Source organism: Clarias gariepinus, chromosome 11 (genome assembly GCF_024256425.1).
Source record: "Clarias gariepinus isolate MV-2021 ecotype Netherlands chromosome 11, CGAR_prim_01v2, whole genome shotgun sequence".
NCBI classification, from domain to species: Eukaryota; Metazoa; Chordata; class Actinopteri; order Siluriformes; family Clariidae; genus Clarias; species Clarias gariepinus.
In genome coordinates this window covers 28762291-28776364 of record NC_071110.1, presented here as the reverse complement: position 1 = coordinate 28776364, position 14074 = coordinate 28762291, and the positions used below count along the sequence as shown (strand labels likewise).

General features: G+C 39.2%; 1 protein-coding gene across 2 annotated transcripts in view; it reads left to right on the top strand.

Annotated features, from left to right (window-relative positions):
• dpf1 (double PHD fingers 1) overlaps window positions 1-14074 on the top strand; it is a 60280-nt gene that overhangs the window by 38621 nt on the left and 7585 nt on the right. For both annotated transcript variants that reach the window (XM_053507587.1, XM_053507588.1), the window contains 2 exons: window positions 447-525; window positions 1241-1372. In XM_053507587.1, coding sequence (XP_053363562.1) covers window positions 447-525; window positions 1241-1372 — 211 coding nt within the window. The remainder of the gene's footprint in view (window positions 1-446; window positions 526-1240; window positions 1373-14074) is intronic.

Genomic DNA, 14074 nt, shown 5'->3' with positions numbered 1-14074 from the left:
ATGGTCCAGACCTTTTTTCATTAGCTCAAATAAGACATGTCTGACATTGTATCTGGTTCAGGAGTGGCGTGATAGTAGGAATGCAACAGTTGTAGCCCATTTCCTAAAGATATCTATTCGTGGTGGCTCGTGATGCACTGTCTCCAGCCTCACTCCACTCCTTGTAAGGCTCTTGCAAGTTCTTGAATTGGCTTCACTTGATAACCTTCTTAGGTCTGTAGTCACCACTGTTGCTTGTGCACATTTTTCTACCACACTTCTCCATTCCATTTAATTTCCATGAATGCATCGATACAGCAAGGTTGAGGTTGTACGCATACTATCTATTATACTTTCTAACACGCTTTTCTCTGTCTCTAACTTTTTTTCCAATTGAATATTTATTTACATTCATTTCAGGGCAAAAAAACTCAGAAAGTCAGACTGTTTTATTCTGTCCCATGCAGGCTTGCGGCGTAGGAGGAATGAGAAAGCGTCAGGAACCGGCCTCCATAGAGGACAGGGACAAGCCATATGTTTGTGACAGTGCGTATGCTCTAACATTTGTGTGTTTTATACTCTGGAATTGTACTGTGGAAAACGTTTATACGTGTGATGTTAACACGATATTCTGAAAATTATGGCATTAGATTATATCACGGTCATTTTTAAACTTTTTCTTTTGATTGATCAGGAGGAGTTGATTAATTTTCAGTAACAGCAGCTTTAACGGTAGCGTCGGCTCCAAGGCAAATCGCTGTTTTATATGAGAGCTCTTTTGTATTTTAGTAACATTTAATTCACTGTGACATTGGATGGCAGATGCCCTATGTAAAATCCGTTTAAAGTAAAACTTTGGGAGAAATTTCGACCTTTAAACCTTTACACACTACAAAGTTTCTCTATAACCTTCAGGGGTGAACGTGAAGGAAAATCAGGAAGGCTGGTGAGGGCACTACTAATATAAATTATAACTATACAAATATAAATAGCTAAAAATGTATGATGTGTCATTCTTTTTCATTGAATCGTTTAGAGATGTTGACAAATTGTGGTGTAAGAGGAATAAACCTCACATTAGGAAATCTTATCTTCACGTGTAGTCGTATTTTTCCAAAATCGCACTCCTCGTAGTGTTTTACTCTTACAGATAGCAAGAACATTGTTATTGTAATGTTGTTTCAGTAATACTTGTTCAGTGGTCTGTGGTTTTGAATATTATTCATATCGTTTGTCTGCTTTGTATGTGTGTGTGTTGTAGTCTGCGGTAAGCGCTACAAGAACCGCCCGGGTTTGAGTTACCACTACACTCACACACACCTGGCAGACGAAGAAGGTGAAGAAGACTCGGAACGTCACACTCTACCCTTTCAACGCAAGAACAACCACAAGCGTACGTCTCTCTCACACAAACACACTAACCTCGAGAAATAGACACACAAGGCAAACTGTGTGTGTGTGTATAAATTCTTTTTAAAAAATTTTGTGTAAAAACATAATAAAATCATTTGCTCATAGTGGGTCTTAGTATTATTTAAATACAACCTCAGACAAACAACAATATACAGCAGGACCTCAGCACAGGTAGTTTAACCTGAGTTCTTAAGGGGAAATTTTGTATTGTGAGACACATTTTCCCATAGGAAATAATGTAAATGGTGATTATCTGTTCCAGCCACCAAAAAATATGACCAATTTACAACACTATAATCATATTTTTGCATATAAAACAATCAAAATATTTAAAACTTAAATGAATTAAGCAAAATATGCAATAAATAGACATTAAACAGCACTTCACCTTAATTTATGATTCCTCTTGGCACTGGTTGCTTTAAAAAAATGCTTGCACAAAACGCAAAAAACAAAAAACAAAAAAAAACTTCGCCTGGCTTTCCACTGACACAAACACGAACAACTCCTGAGCGTACACACAACTTTTCTCATATGCCGGAAATGCTTTGTATACCGAGGCAAATTTCTTGCAAAGTTTCAGTTCTTAAGGTGAAAATTTGTAAGATGGGGCATTTGTATATCTGCATAGCTGTTTTTCACCGTGCCAATATTTATTTAACAAAATTCAAGCTAAAAAGAAAAAAAAAATCATGTGGGCAATACGAATTACCCCCTTTACTCCTTCGCTCTTGCTGCACGTGAATCGTGAAAGAGTTATAAAACCATTTCCAGACAATTTGGAGCTCAACATTCTTCAGTGAGAAAGATTATTCATATAAGTGGAAAGCATTGAAGACGGTTGCCAATTGTCCCAGGAGTGGACGTCTCAGCACATTCACCCCAAGGTCAGACTGTGCAATGCTCAGAATGATACAAAACAACACAAGAATTACATCTCTGACCTGATAGGACTCCCTGTGCATATTTATTGTTAAAGTCCATGACAGCACAATTAGAAGACGACTGAACAAGCATGGTCTGTTTGGAAGGGTGCCAGGAGAAACTGGGCAGATGAGACCAAAGTGAAGGAAAACCAAACCACATAAAAGTCAAGACCTCAACCCAACTGAAACACTGTGGTGGACCTTAACAGAGCTGTGCATAAGCGAGTACCCAGTGAACTTAAGCAATTCTGTGAAGAAGAATGGGTTAACAACGTGAGAGCCTGATTAAGTTATAAAGGTTGTGATTCATTCGAGTTATTAGTGCTGAAGATGGATCTACAAGCCATTGAAACATGGGGGTACTTAGTAATGCCTGCATGGCTTTTTTCCTTTTTGGCTTCATATTTGTTAAATAAATAATGACATTGTAAAAAAGAAAATTTATACTGTATGTTGTAAACTTGGCGTGATCCCCCCAAAAAAAGAAAAAAATTCCCAACAGTGTTTGACTGACAGTACTTAATTAGTAACCTAGTAACCCGTGTAAGGTTCTATCCAATGATGGAAACTACAGAGCATTTTATAAGAACCATAAAAGCGTCTGCCAAATGCCTAAATGTAAATATAAAGTTGTTATTTTGAGACCTTGCACCTCCAGTTTCTGGGTTTGATTCCTGCCTCTTGGAGTTTGCATGTTCTCCCCATGCTTGGTGGATTTCATCTGGGTTCTCGGGTTTTCTCCCACAATCCAAAGACATGCAGATTTGGCCAAGTAGTGTTTACAAATTGCCCATAGTGTGTGAATGAGTGTGTGTGTTTACTATACGTGTGTGCCCTGTGATAGATCGGCACCTGTATAAGGTGTACCCCGTCTTGTGCCCTAAGTGTCGTGGGACAGGCTCCAGGCCCAGTGTACAAGATAAAGCGGTATAGACGAGTGAATGAGTGACTGAGATATGATGTATATGTATGTAAAAAAAAAAAATAATAATAATAAAAATGGCGTGCTAACTTTTACACATACAGTACGAAGCAAAAGTGTTTGTCATACTCGCTCGTTTCTATTTTCATGCGAAACCCAGTACATTAGAGTTTTTGGTTTCCATCTGAAACCTGGTCATGTAATATGTTGCATGATGTTATTTATTTATTAACTTCTAAGATGTATTTGGAGTCAGTTCATGGTTTTGTACATAATAATGCAGACCTGATAACCATACTACGCCTAAGATACATACCATTTAAAAAACATACGATGCCTAAGACTTTTGCACGGAATTTTTATGCAGCGCTACCTTGTTTGACCTCAGAGCAGTGTCCTTGTGCACGAGCACATTCACCTCCCAGAGTTAATTGGCCAAGCACCAGGATGAAAGGGGTGTGTGAGTGAGTGTCTCTGTGTGTGTGTGTGTGTGTGTGTAACAGTTGGCACTTGTTGTGGTTGTCTAAAAAAAAGTAATGTGTTCATTTCTTTTATTATATTTTATTATGAAATTTTTTATTAAGGTGTGTGTGTGTGTGTGTTTTTTATTATGCGTAAGAGGACACACATTCTGTCGCCCTCCCAATCTCCCAGGTTGTCCAGACACGCACACACACATGCACACACATGCACACACATGTACACACACATGCACACGCGCACACACACCTTATCCAGAGCACACCAGGAGCAATATCATTAATAAGAGGAAGTTTTAATGAAACCTCAGCCATACATTATTCATGCAATATTTCAAGGAAAAAAAAAAGAAAAGAAGAAACGTCTAGACACGGACGTGATGCCTAGACTCTAGTCGAGCTGCGCGATGAAATATTGGAGCGGGACCAAATCCACATTCTCCTCTCTCCTTTTTTTTTCTCTCTTTCTCGCTCTGTCTTTATTTCGTTTTCACCATTGCCTCGCCTCACCCTCTCGTATACTTCTCTCCTTTTTCAATCAGTTTGATAAATGACAGATTATTCTGCCAAGAGATGAGATTTTCGCTTTCCCATTTTCTCTCTCCTCCTCTCCATCTTACTTGCTGTCTTCTTTCCTGTCTTCCTCTTTCTCCCCAATATGTTCTCTTCATCCCCCCTTTTTTTCTCTCACTCTCTACTTTTCCTCGACTCATCTCTTTGTCTTTTTTGCCAGTTCTCTTAAATCTCTGTCAGTTTCTGTCTGTCTGTCTGTCTGTCTGTCTGTCTGCTCCTGTCAATCTCCCTCTCCTTCTCCAATCCTCTTTCGCTCCGTCATCCCTCTTTGCTTTAGATTTAGGATTCATCTATCCGTTATCTGTATTCCATCTTTTTCTTCTTCTTCTTTTTTGCTTTCTTTCTTCCTTTTTATTTATTTCCATGGCTGAAATGAAACCGGCCGACTGGCGATGAAAAACTGCATTAAAATTCATGTCTGCTCATATTCTTTTTCCTATGAGGCACTGAGGCTTTGGAGTGTATGTGTGTGTGTTTGTGTGTGTGTGTGTGTGTGTGTGTGTGTGTGTATGTGTGTGGTGGGGGTGTTTGGGTGGGATGGGGGAGAGGGGGAAGGGGAGGCTGGTGTTTGCTTTAGAGGTCGGCCCTCTAGATGTGCACCTGAAAATTGGATTTTGTGACTCGGGGAGATCTAGTTAAGAACCTAACCCTTCCCCCAACACTCATGCCCTGACACACACACACACACACACACACATACACATACACAGAGCACCCCACAATGGTGCAAGGTGTCGATTGAGACTCGGGTATGGAGACACTCAAACAGACAGATAGACAGAGAGAGAAAGAGGGAGAACTCTTTATTTTGTTTCTCTCCTCTCTTTCCTTCTGTCTTACTTCACCCATTCTTTTTCTTTTATTCTGCAAAATGTATATTTACATAACCCCGCATCACAGTACTCACACGCAGTGTTTTTTTTTGTTTTTTTGGTCCATGATTGTGCCAACGAAGGACGCTGATAAACAAACAGCACTGAAAAACTCAAAATGGCTCCCAGACGCTCACACTAGGAAAGCGCAAGGAATAATAGAGTTGCATGATTGCAGGCCTGTTTCGCTGTTTAGCTTTGATGATAATGACACAGAAACCCACCTGATAGAAAAAGTTTAAGGCGTCAGAGCCTTTAAATCACAATTTTTTTGCAATTCTGATGCTTATTTGTTGGTCAATTCTGTTATTTTCATTATTACTGATAGACCTTGAGTGGTTGCCGGTCGTGCCAATGTCAATGAACTCAAATATAAGCGATGTCATCAATACACCTGTATATATAATAAGCGATCTCCATGCTAGCTAAACAGTTATCGATCTGAAAGATAAACGTGATTGTGTCGATGTGGTCATACAGTATTACTAAAGCTGTTCTGTACCCAGTGGCGGATTTACAATCGGGTGTCTAGTCGTGGCATCCATCTCGCCCAGGCTGGCACACGGCACATGGGGGAAAAAGCAAATGAAAATGCGGAATGATATTAACATTTGCGCAATCAATTTTTTATTGCTTGTTTCTATTTGCACGTCACTTGCAGTTATGTCACCGTGCAGATCAGTTAACCTCGTTGGCGCCCTGGTTCTAGTTTGTGAACGAGGCAAGGGACTGCACTACAATGGTCTCCTGCTCAGTAGTACGAGATGGAGAGGGATGTGGCTAAGTGGACACCACCTGAGGTCTCATGTCAGTTATACGTTTTAATATGAAAAAACGCTTCAGGGTAAATTATTGCGTTAAATTCACACTGTTTTTTTTTTTGAACATACAGATTCAATTCAGTTCAATTATATTTATGCAGCGCTTTTACCAGTGGTTAATAAAAGTGGAAGGTTTACAGAATTAAAAAAAATATGGAAATGAGTGTGATATCTATACATAAGATAAACAAAACATATAAAACATAAGAAAAATTTATTCCCTACTTTATAGATTTCCCCCTACTGTGACCTCATATGAGGGTTGTTGCTCAGCTCTGCTGTTATCTGGAGGGGCGTGGCTCAGCAGTAGCTCATTTACATAAAGACTGAATTGGTATGTTTGCAGAAGAAGTGCCATTTTCATGATCGGTAGATGATCTCAACATAAAAAGGCAGTATCTCAGCGGTATTTTACCTGGAAAATTACCACATTTTAAAGAAGCTCTGAGATCTGTTTACTTGTTTTATATGTGTGTGTGTGTGTGTGTGTGTGTGAATGTCTGATTAGTGCCAGAATGAAAAACCTCACTTTTTTTTATCATCTGTACATGATCTCGACATACTCCGCACTCTTAAAACACCCCCAGATGTGTTACATACACCACATGTTGTGTTATACAATATTTTATCATTTACATTTTGTCTCGTTTTAACATATCTCAAAAATCTTCATGGTAGAGGTGTGAAGTCAAATCGTAGGCAGGAGTGTGAATAAAGTCTGGTGCATGTTGGCTGGTGAAACAGACCTTCCTTTTGTTTACTTAAAGGTAGTGTTCTAAGTGCTGCATAACATCTCAGGCTCTTTATGACAATCGACATACTGTACTTGTCACAAGGCTTACTCGAATAAGTGTTAGCTATCACTGCTTAACGACCGCGTTTGTCAATTTTGATGCGAAAAGCCGCAATCATTTAATATGTAGTTGACAGAACACCACAGTTATTGACATAATCTTCAGTTTTGACATGAGAGGGGTTGGATCGCGTCAGAATGTCAGCACTCTTTGGAGCTCAGGATGCTTCTGGTTTCTCATGGTCGGCTGATGCTCACGGCCGTTCACGTCTGCACTATGAACAGTAGTTTTTGGATATCATATTTGAGGCAATTTTCACTTTCTCTACACACAAAACCTCATCCTGAACCAACCCAAACTCTGCACTCGCTGTAATTATCACTCGCTGTCGGGTCCACACTTGATGCTCATTAGCTCCCGGAAATAAGCGGAGTACATTTGGGACGTGGCCCGAACTGCGAGCTGCTGAGCTTCTGCTGCTGCCAGCTCCTTCCTCACACTCCTTTACACACCCATACGCAACAAAGCGGCAAGAGCAGTGGCCGTTGCCTAGCGATGGTGTTGCCATGGCTACCAGCCAGCTAGCCAACTCCCGGTATAAAGAATACATTGTTATATGTACATCAAGTTCAGGGAAAAGAAAGGGGAGGCCACGGAGTTTCAACTTGCCTGAGCTTCAAGGAGTTTTTGTGTCTTGTGTGTGTGTGTGTGTGTGTGTGTGTGTATGTGCGAGAGTGAAATAAACATGAAAGATTTCGTAAAAAAAAAAAAAAAAAAAAAAGAAAGCGGGAGAATGAAAATTCTCTTTATGATTTTCCATATGTATGAGGCCAGGGAGTACAGGGGGTGAATGATATTGCAGTCTGGCTCATTTGCTATTCCGTATTAAGAGCAAGACGGAGGGCTGGGGGTTGCAGCTCTGGGAATGGATTCTGAAAGTAATTTGAGCTATATCAGAATAACCTCGCCACCCCCCATCCAACATACTGTCTCCCTCTGTCTTTTGTCTCTCTCTCTCTCTCTTTCTCTCTCTCTCTCCACACACACACACAGACACACACACACACACAGACTGCTCAGTGACAGGAGGAAAAACAATGCATTGCAAAGAAAGCTCTACTGATTGTTGTGAAGTCCTCTACTGGACAGGTCCAATGCAATAGAGGCCTTTAAATCACAAAACCCCCCGGCTGCACTCGGTGAAACCGATAATCCAGTGCGGTTAAGCCGGATAAGGTGATACAGATTCATTATAAGCTTGAGGTTTTGTATTGTCTTGCTATGATTTTAAGCTGAACGTTATATTATTGTTGTCACATGAATGGGTATACAGTATGTGCGCACAAGGGACAGCACAAGTGACGCATTCCTTGTACAGTACGTTTGCACTCCGTAAGGTCATGTTTGTGTGTATGTGTGTGTGCTCAGGATATGGATCCGTTTTTATCAAGCACACACACACACACACACACACACACACACGAAAAATCGTCATTTGGTTCCTTTGCAATGTCACGCTGTTTAAGATCCAGTGTCATGTGACATAGATGCAATGTGGAAGGGGGAAAAAAAGCAAGAAATGCAGCAGCCTAAAAAAGGTTATTATGCAAAATTGCACCAGCATAAATCTGTGTCCAGGGTACTGATGGTGTGTGTGTGTGTGTGTGAGAGAGAGAGAGATAGAGAGAGAGAGAGAGAGAGAGATTGTACGATTGTTAGCATTTTTTAATCTGCATGGCTGCATCTGTTAATGTGTTGCAGTGGGTGCCCTGTTTCAATGCCAATATGTTCTATACACATTTCTGTGGGAGGTTTTATTGAGACTGCAGTAGCGTACGTGTGAAGGAACAGTTAGATATTATAAGTAGAAGTAGGTTTAGCTGACGAGTATGTGACAGATTTCTCCCCGCACATCCTTCTTTATTATTTACACTTACACAACCAGCTCTGTCTTATACAGTATTTCTGTCCTCTGTCCATTCATGCAATTATTCAGTCGTCCAATCATGTAGCAGCTGTGCAGTGGACGGAATTCTGCAGATACACTTCAAGAGTTTCAATTAATGCTCACATCAGACATCAGATTGGGGGAGAAACGGTTGTCGGTGTTAGACAGAATGGTCTGCTTGGATTTTCACAAAATATTTCTATGGAGAGAGAGCTTTTTATCTCATCACGACCACAAGGAATTTGTGTCATTTGAAATACCGTAGCTTTAACCAATCAGCTTAAACCAGTCTCTCGACTCTATCATACTGCTCCTTTTTATTTGTATCTATTTGACTTTTTTTAGAATTTGAATTCAGTTACACCAATGTTTACAGTCAGCTATATTTCTTACAGCTTTTGAAATATTAAAACTATCAAAACTATCTAATAAACACTGACATGTACATCTATGTAACTTGTGTCGGTGATTTTTTAAATGTCCTGTCTTGTTCTTGTGCTAGTCCTCTGCTCCACTCTCCAGTCCAGTAGGTGGCGGTACTGAAATAACTGTCCATAAAACTCAAAAGAAGAAGACAGAAGTAATTAGATTTTTTTGCCAAAGCTGTGGTATATTTTTAAATGATTACATTTTTGACTATTTAATGTTTGTAAATGATTCATTTATTTAAAATAAAGACCTAAATTATTTTTCATTAATTCTGAATTAAAAACTGATCAATTCCTTTAATTCATTGAACCAACCAACAAAAGACTTGATTTAATTGCATATACTATGCACAGTGGATGTTTTTAATATATAATACTATACTTTACTATATACAGAATATATACAGAGTATATATATATATATACAAAGTTTGGAATGAACAAAAAGTTTTATGTGCATGGAATGAAGGCGTGAGATTGAGCGTTTATTAAATTGATTTAATTTGCACACTCATAACCGCAGATTAAGAAAATGTACAATGCCAATCAATGATTTTTTCAATGACATAAGGTTGTTTTTTTATTTATAATGCAAATTAGCATATCTTCTCTTCCCATGGACCGATTGCATTGAAACAAAGTCTATATGTTGGCTCAAACTCGGCCAAATAAGGCTGTGAAAACCCAATTAAAATTTGTTCGGTAGTTGCTATGTGATGGGTGCACAAACAAACAGACAAACAGACAGACAAAAATTCCAAAAACTATCTTGCTGTGTTTTATTACTCATCTTATATCTTCCTAAATAATTTTTTCACAAATATTTTTAATGTACAGTCACGACATCTTTATTATTAGTGTATAGTGTGTATATATATTGTAGATAGATAGATAAAATATATAATATAATAAAAAAGAGACATCATTAAATGGCTATACGTATATATTATATTTTAATAAAAATTGTGGTGTTACATTAAAAAAAAAAAACTGCAGTGTGGTAGTTTCCAGAGTAACAGCTTTTCTTTCATCATCTGTGTAAGTTATGCGAGTGCAAGATATAGCGAGTATGCATATATTTATGTGGCATTTCCCAATTGTACATTTCAATCAAACAACTTCAGAAAAAAATGATGAAGCAAACAGACAAAAATGTACACATGCACAATTCTTGTTAACACGATTGCAGTGTTTATGGATTTGTTTATGGTTGTTGTATCAAAATGATGCTTACTTGTTTTTAAGCGACTGGATGCGTGCCATGAAAATGACTTTTTCCCATACCATTAGATCACCTTTACCACCAGCAGCACCCTGAACTCCTGACACGAACCAAGCTGGGTCAATGCTTTTACGCGCATGATGTCACATTCTGACCCTGTTATCTGCATATTGCTTCGGAAAATCAAGATCTATCAGACCGAGAGACTGACAGTGTTGTCAGTTCTGAGAGGCTTCTCTGCTCATCACGGTTCGAGAGACTGGTTACCATGTGGTCGCCTTTCTGTCAGCTTGGACCTGTCCGGTCGTTTTGCGCTTCTCACAATTCAGTGTAACACTTTGGAGACTGTTGTGTGTGAAAATCCCGGGAGATCAGCAGATTCTGAAATCCTCAAACCAGCCCATCTGGCACCCGCAGCCATCCCGGAGTCACTGCAGATCATACTTCGCCCCTCATTCTAATGGTTGACGTGAATATGTGAATAAATGGAGCTCTTAATCTGTACATGGAAGATTTTATGTCTTGTTTGGTTGCATCATTTTAGATTGCTCTCTTCCTGAGATTTAAGTTTAGCAAGCTGAGCTCTAAAGAGTAAAAGAGTCTTGTGTAATTTTTTCCCCCTCACACATTTCAGCTTGCTTTACTGTGGTTGTATTGTGGGTCTCGTGGCTCACCTCAAATAGAGAGCATTGTCGCACCGTGATGTGTTTGTTGGTTTTGGTTAATGGCCGCAATGCGCAATGTGTGTACGTCTGTATTGAGTGTATGGCATGGGGCGGCGAAACAGGTGGTTGTGGGTAATTCCTGTGGAAGTGCTAATTCAATAAGACCTTATCGACCAGCTAGGGACGGCCCGATCCGACCAGAATCTGATTTAGTTCCTCTGGAGCCATGTGAAAAAAAGAGACATGCGAGGCTGAAAGAGGGAGTGAGAAAGAAAGAACCATCCAGTCAGAGAGAGTGGAGATGGAAAAAAAAAAAAGGGTGGTGGGGTGTTTTAGGAATGTCTTTCGCTGTCTCTATTTTTTCATTCCCATGGGGTTGCAGACACACTTGAAAGCTATGAAGTGTGCTGTTCTGCCTGTGTTCTTCCTGTAATTGGACGAGTGCAGCACAGGGAAATGGAGATATGGGAAGGATCATGGGCTACAGAAATACATGGAATCTGGTTATGCTTCTCTTCTTTTAGTTTTTTTTTCCCCTTTTCTTACTCTTTACATTGCAGGCTTTGAGTAACTGGCATTTAGATGATTAATGCATTTAGTTAGACAGATCAGAGGAAGGCCCTGTGTATGTCTTCTATCTATCTATCTATCTATCTATCTATCTATCTATCTATCTATCTATCTATCTATCTAACTGTATACATACACACACACAAACACACACACACACACACACATATATATATATATATATATATATATATATATATATATATATATATATATATATGACATGAGCTGCTGAATCATTTTCCAAGACCTCGTCATCCTGAAGGGAAAAAAAAAGCATAGAAAGAGACACTCGGCAATCTCGCTGCTGCTCCATGGGGAACAGTGAGAACAGTCTGCAGTCGAAATAAATGACAGCAAGACAAAAGATTTCCGCAAGCTTCTTCCTTTTCATGAAAATTCTTTCTAGATTAGTGATAAATAGTTTTTTTTTTTTTTTTGCTTCCAAGGAATCCAAGAGATACACATCGTTTGTTTTGCATGCATTCCCTGCACATGTTCCTTTGTTCCTCTTGTAATGCTGTTTTTTTTTGTTTTTTTTTTAATGCTGCTTTAATGTCGGATCGCGTGTCGTACAATGCTAGACACTACATCGCGGTATTTACTGCTCCGCGAGAGTCAAAGAGAACAACAAGAATGAGAGATCCGTCGCACTCTACCATTTTTAGCCTTATACAGTACACGGGTATACAAGTACAGTACATAGGTTTACGATAATTCAGCATTCAGCACTTGCCTGCTGCTCTAATTATAGACATTAGATGCTCTGCTCTCAGCGAGAGTGCCATGGAGATTTGCTCGCTTTCTTATTTACCGTGCGCTGTCTCTCGCAGCTTCACTTCTCTACTCTCTACACGCTTTGCAGATCCTACAAAACCTGCCTCCTGCACTTCAGCATCTCTCTTTATGAATCATCTTACTTTAAATGTATAGGCTTCCTCTGTTGCTAGTGTATATATATATATATAGTAATAAATACATGCAGTATGTACTATTTACATACATTACAGAACAAGAACGAGCATTTTGCTTTATGCACATGGCTTTATATCAGGGGATATATTTTACTAACTGCTAGCTGCATAGAATCATTTTCAGAGTTTTTCAGAGTATAAAGTCTAATGCGTCCATGTTTTCGCGGGTGCATGTAGATTATGAAAATTGCTGTCAAGATTTTTCTTAAGCAGAAGCTTCAGGGACAGGATTTTTTCAGTAGAGGCTAACCCACTGCCTTTAATCAAAAGCCATCGCCTTTGAACCTGAAAAAATGTCAGGAATCCAAAATGTGTACTGAAGTCAGAAATAGGATTGGTTCTTCTCTTGCCCCCATTTTTGCTATAAAATGCATCACAGTGCAACATCAAAGCAAGAGGCAATTTTAGAATGCAACATTATAAATAAAATGCCTGCAAATTTACAAGGGGTGTTCAAGTCAAACTGGGACTAGGTAATGAAATATCTAGTGAATGAAGGTATAAAAACTGATTGATATTTACAGAAAACTTTATGCCACAGTACGGTGATAAGCCTCTTTAGTCTTTTGAGTGCATTTACTGCCAAAGCATCAATTTTAATGTTGCAATTAGATAGTGATAGTGATACTATCCAAAAGTATTGTGCGTAACTGAGACACATTGTGTTTAACCAAACTCCACCCTGCCTGTGCGATGTAAAAGGAAGATGTTTTTGACATTTGAATGATTCCTGGCTGTGTCCTGAAAGCTTTGTCTTTTTAGGCGGCTCCAAACACAAACAAGCAGACTCGAAGTCACGTTTTTTAATAAACTTAAATGCCATGGCTTAACTCATTGTTTTTTTCTGTCATGTTTTAGGTTTTTAAAAGGTTATTTGTACAAGCAAGCAGTGAACAAAATTGAGTAATGGTCCTTTAAAATCCCACTCTGCACTCTTAAGTCAGTCTCGAAAGCTTAGACTTTCTGCACTGCTCACTTATTGTACAACCATGTAGTGGGGGAGGGGACGGACTTTCTCTACACCGTAACGCCTGCCAATGAATCCTGTCTATGGTTATGAAGCTCTGTCTTTAAGGTCTTAGGCCCCTTCACACACAAACAGGCGTTTCAGACTAGAATTCAGAGTTTTTAATAAAAATTTAAATGCCAAGTCATTATTTTTTCCTCGTCATGGTTACATTTAAAAATTTTTTTAATTATTTATATAAGCAAGCAGTTAACACAATTGAGTAATGCATCTTTAAATTTTCACTATGCACTCTTAAGTCCATTCCGCGAACAGTCCATAGTAGGAAAGACTTCAGGACCCTGGACAGCACACGTGATGTTGGCTGGAGCTCGGATGTTTGTGGGATTTGTGGCGATGTGGGTCCATGTAGCACATACGGACCACAGCTTTTTAATACTGCACTGACTAGTCCTGTCTGCTTTTCATCCTGATCAGAGGTTTTCTCTCGCTCTCTCTCTCTTTCTGTCTTTCCCTTTCTC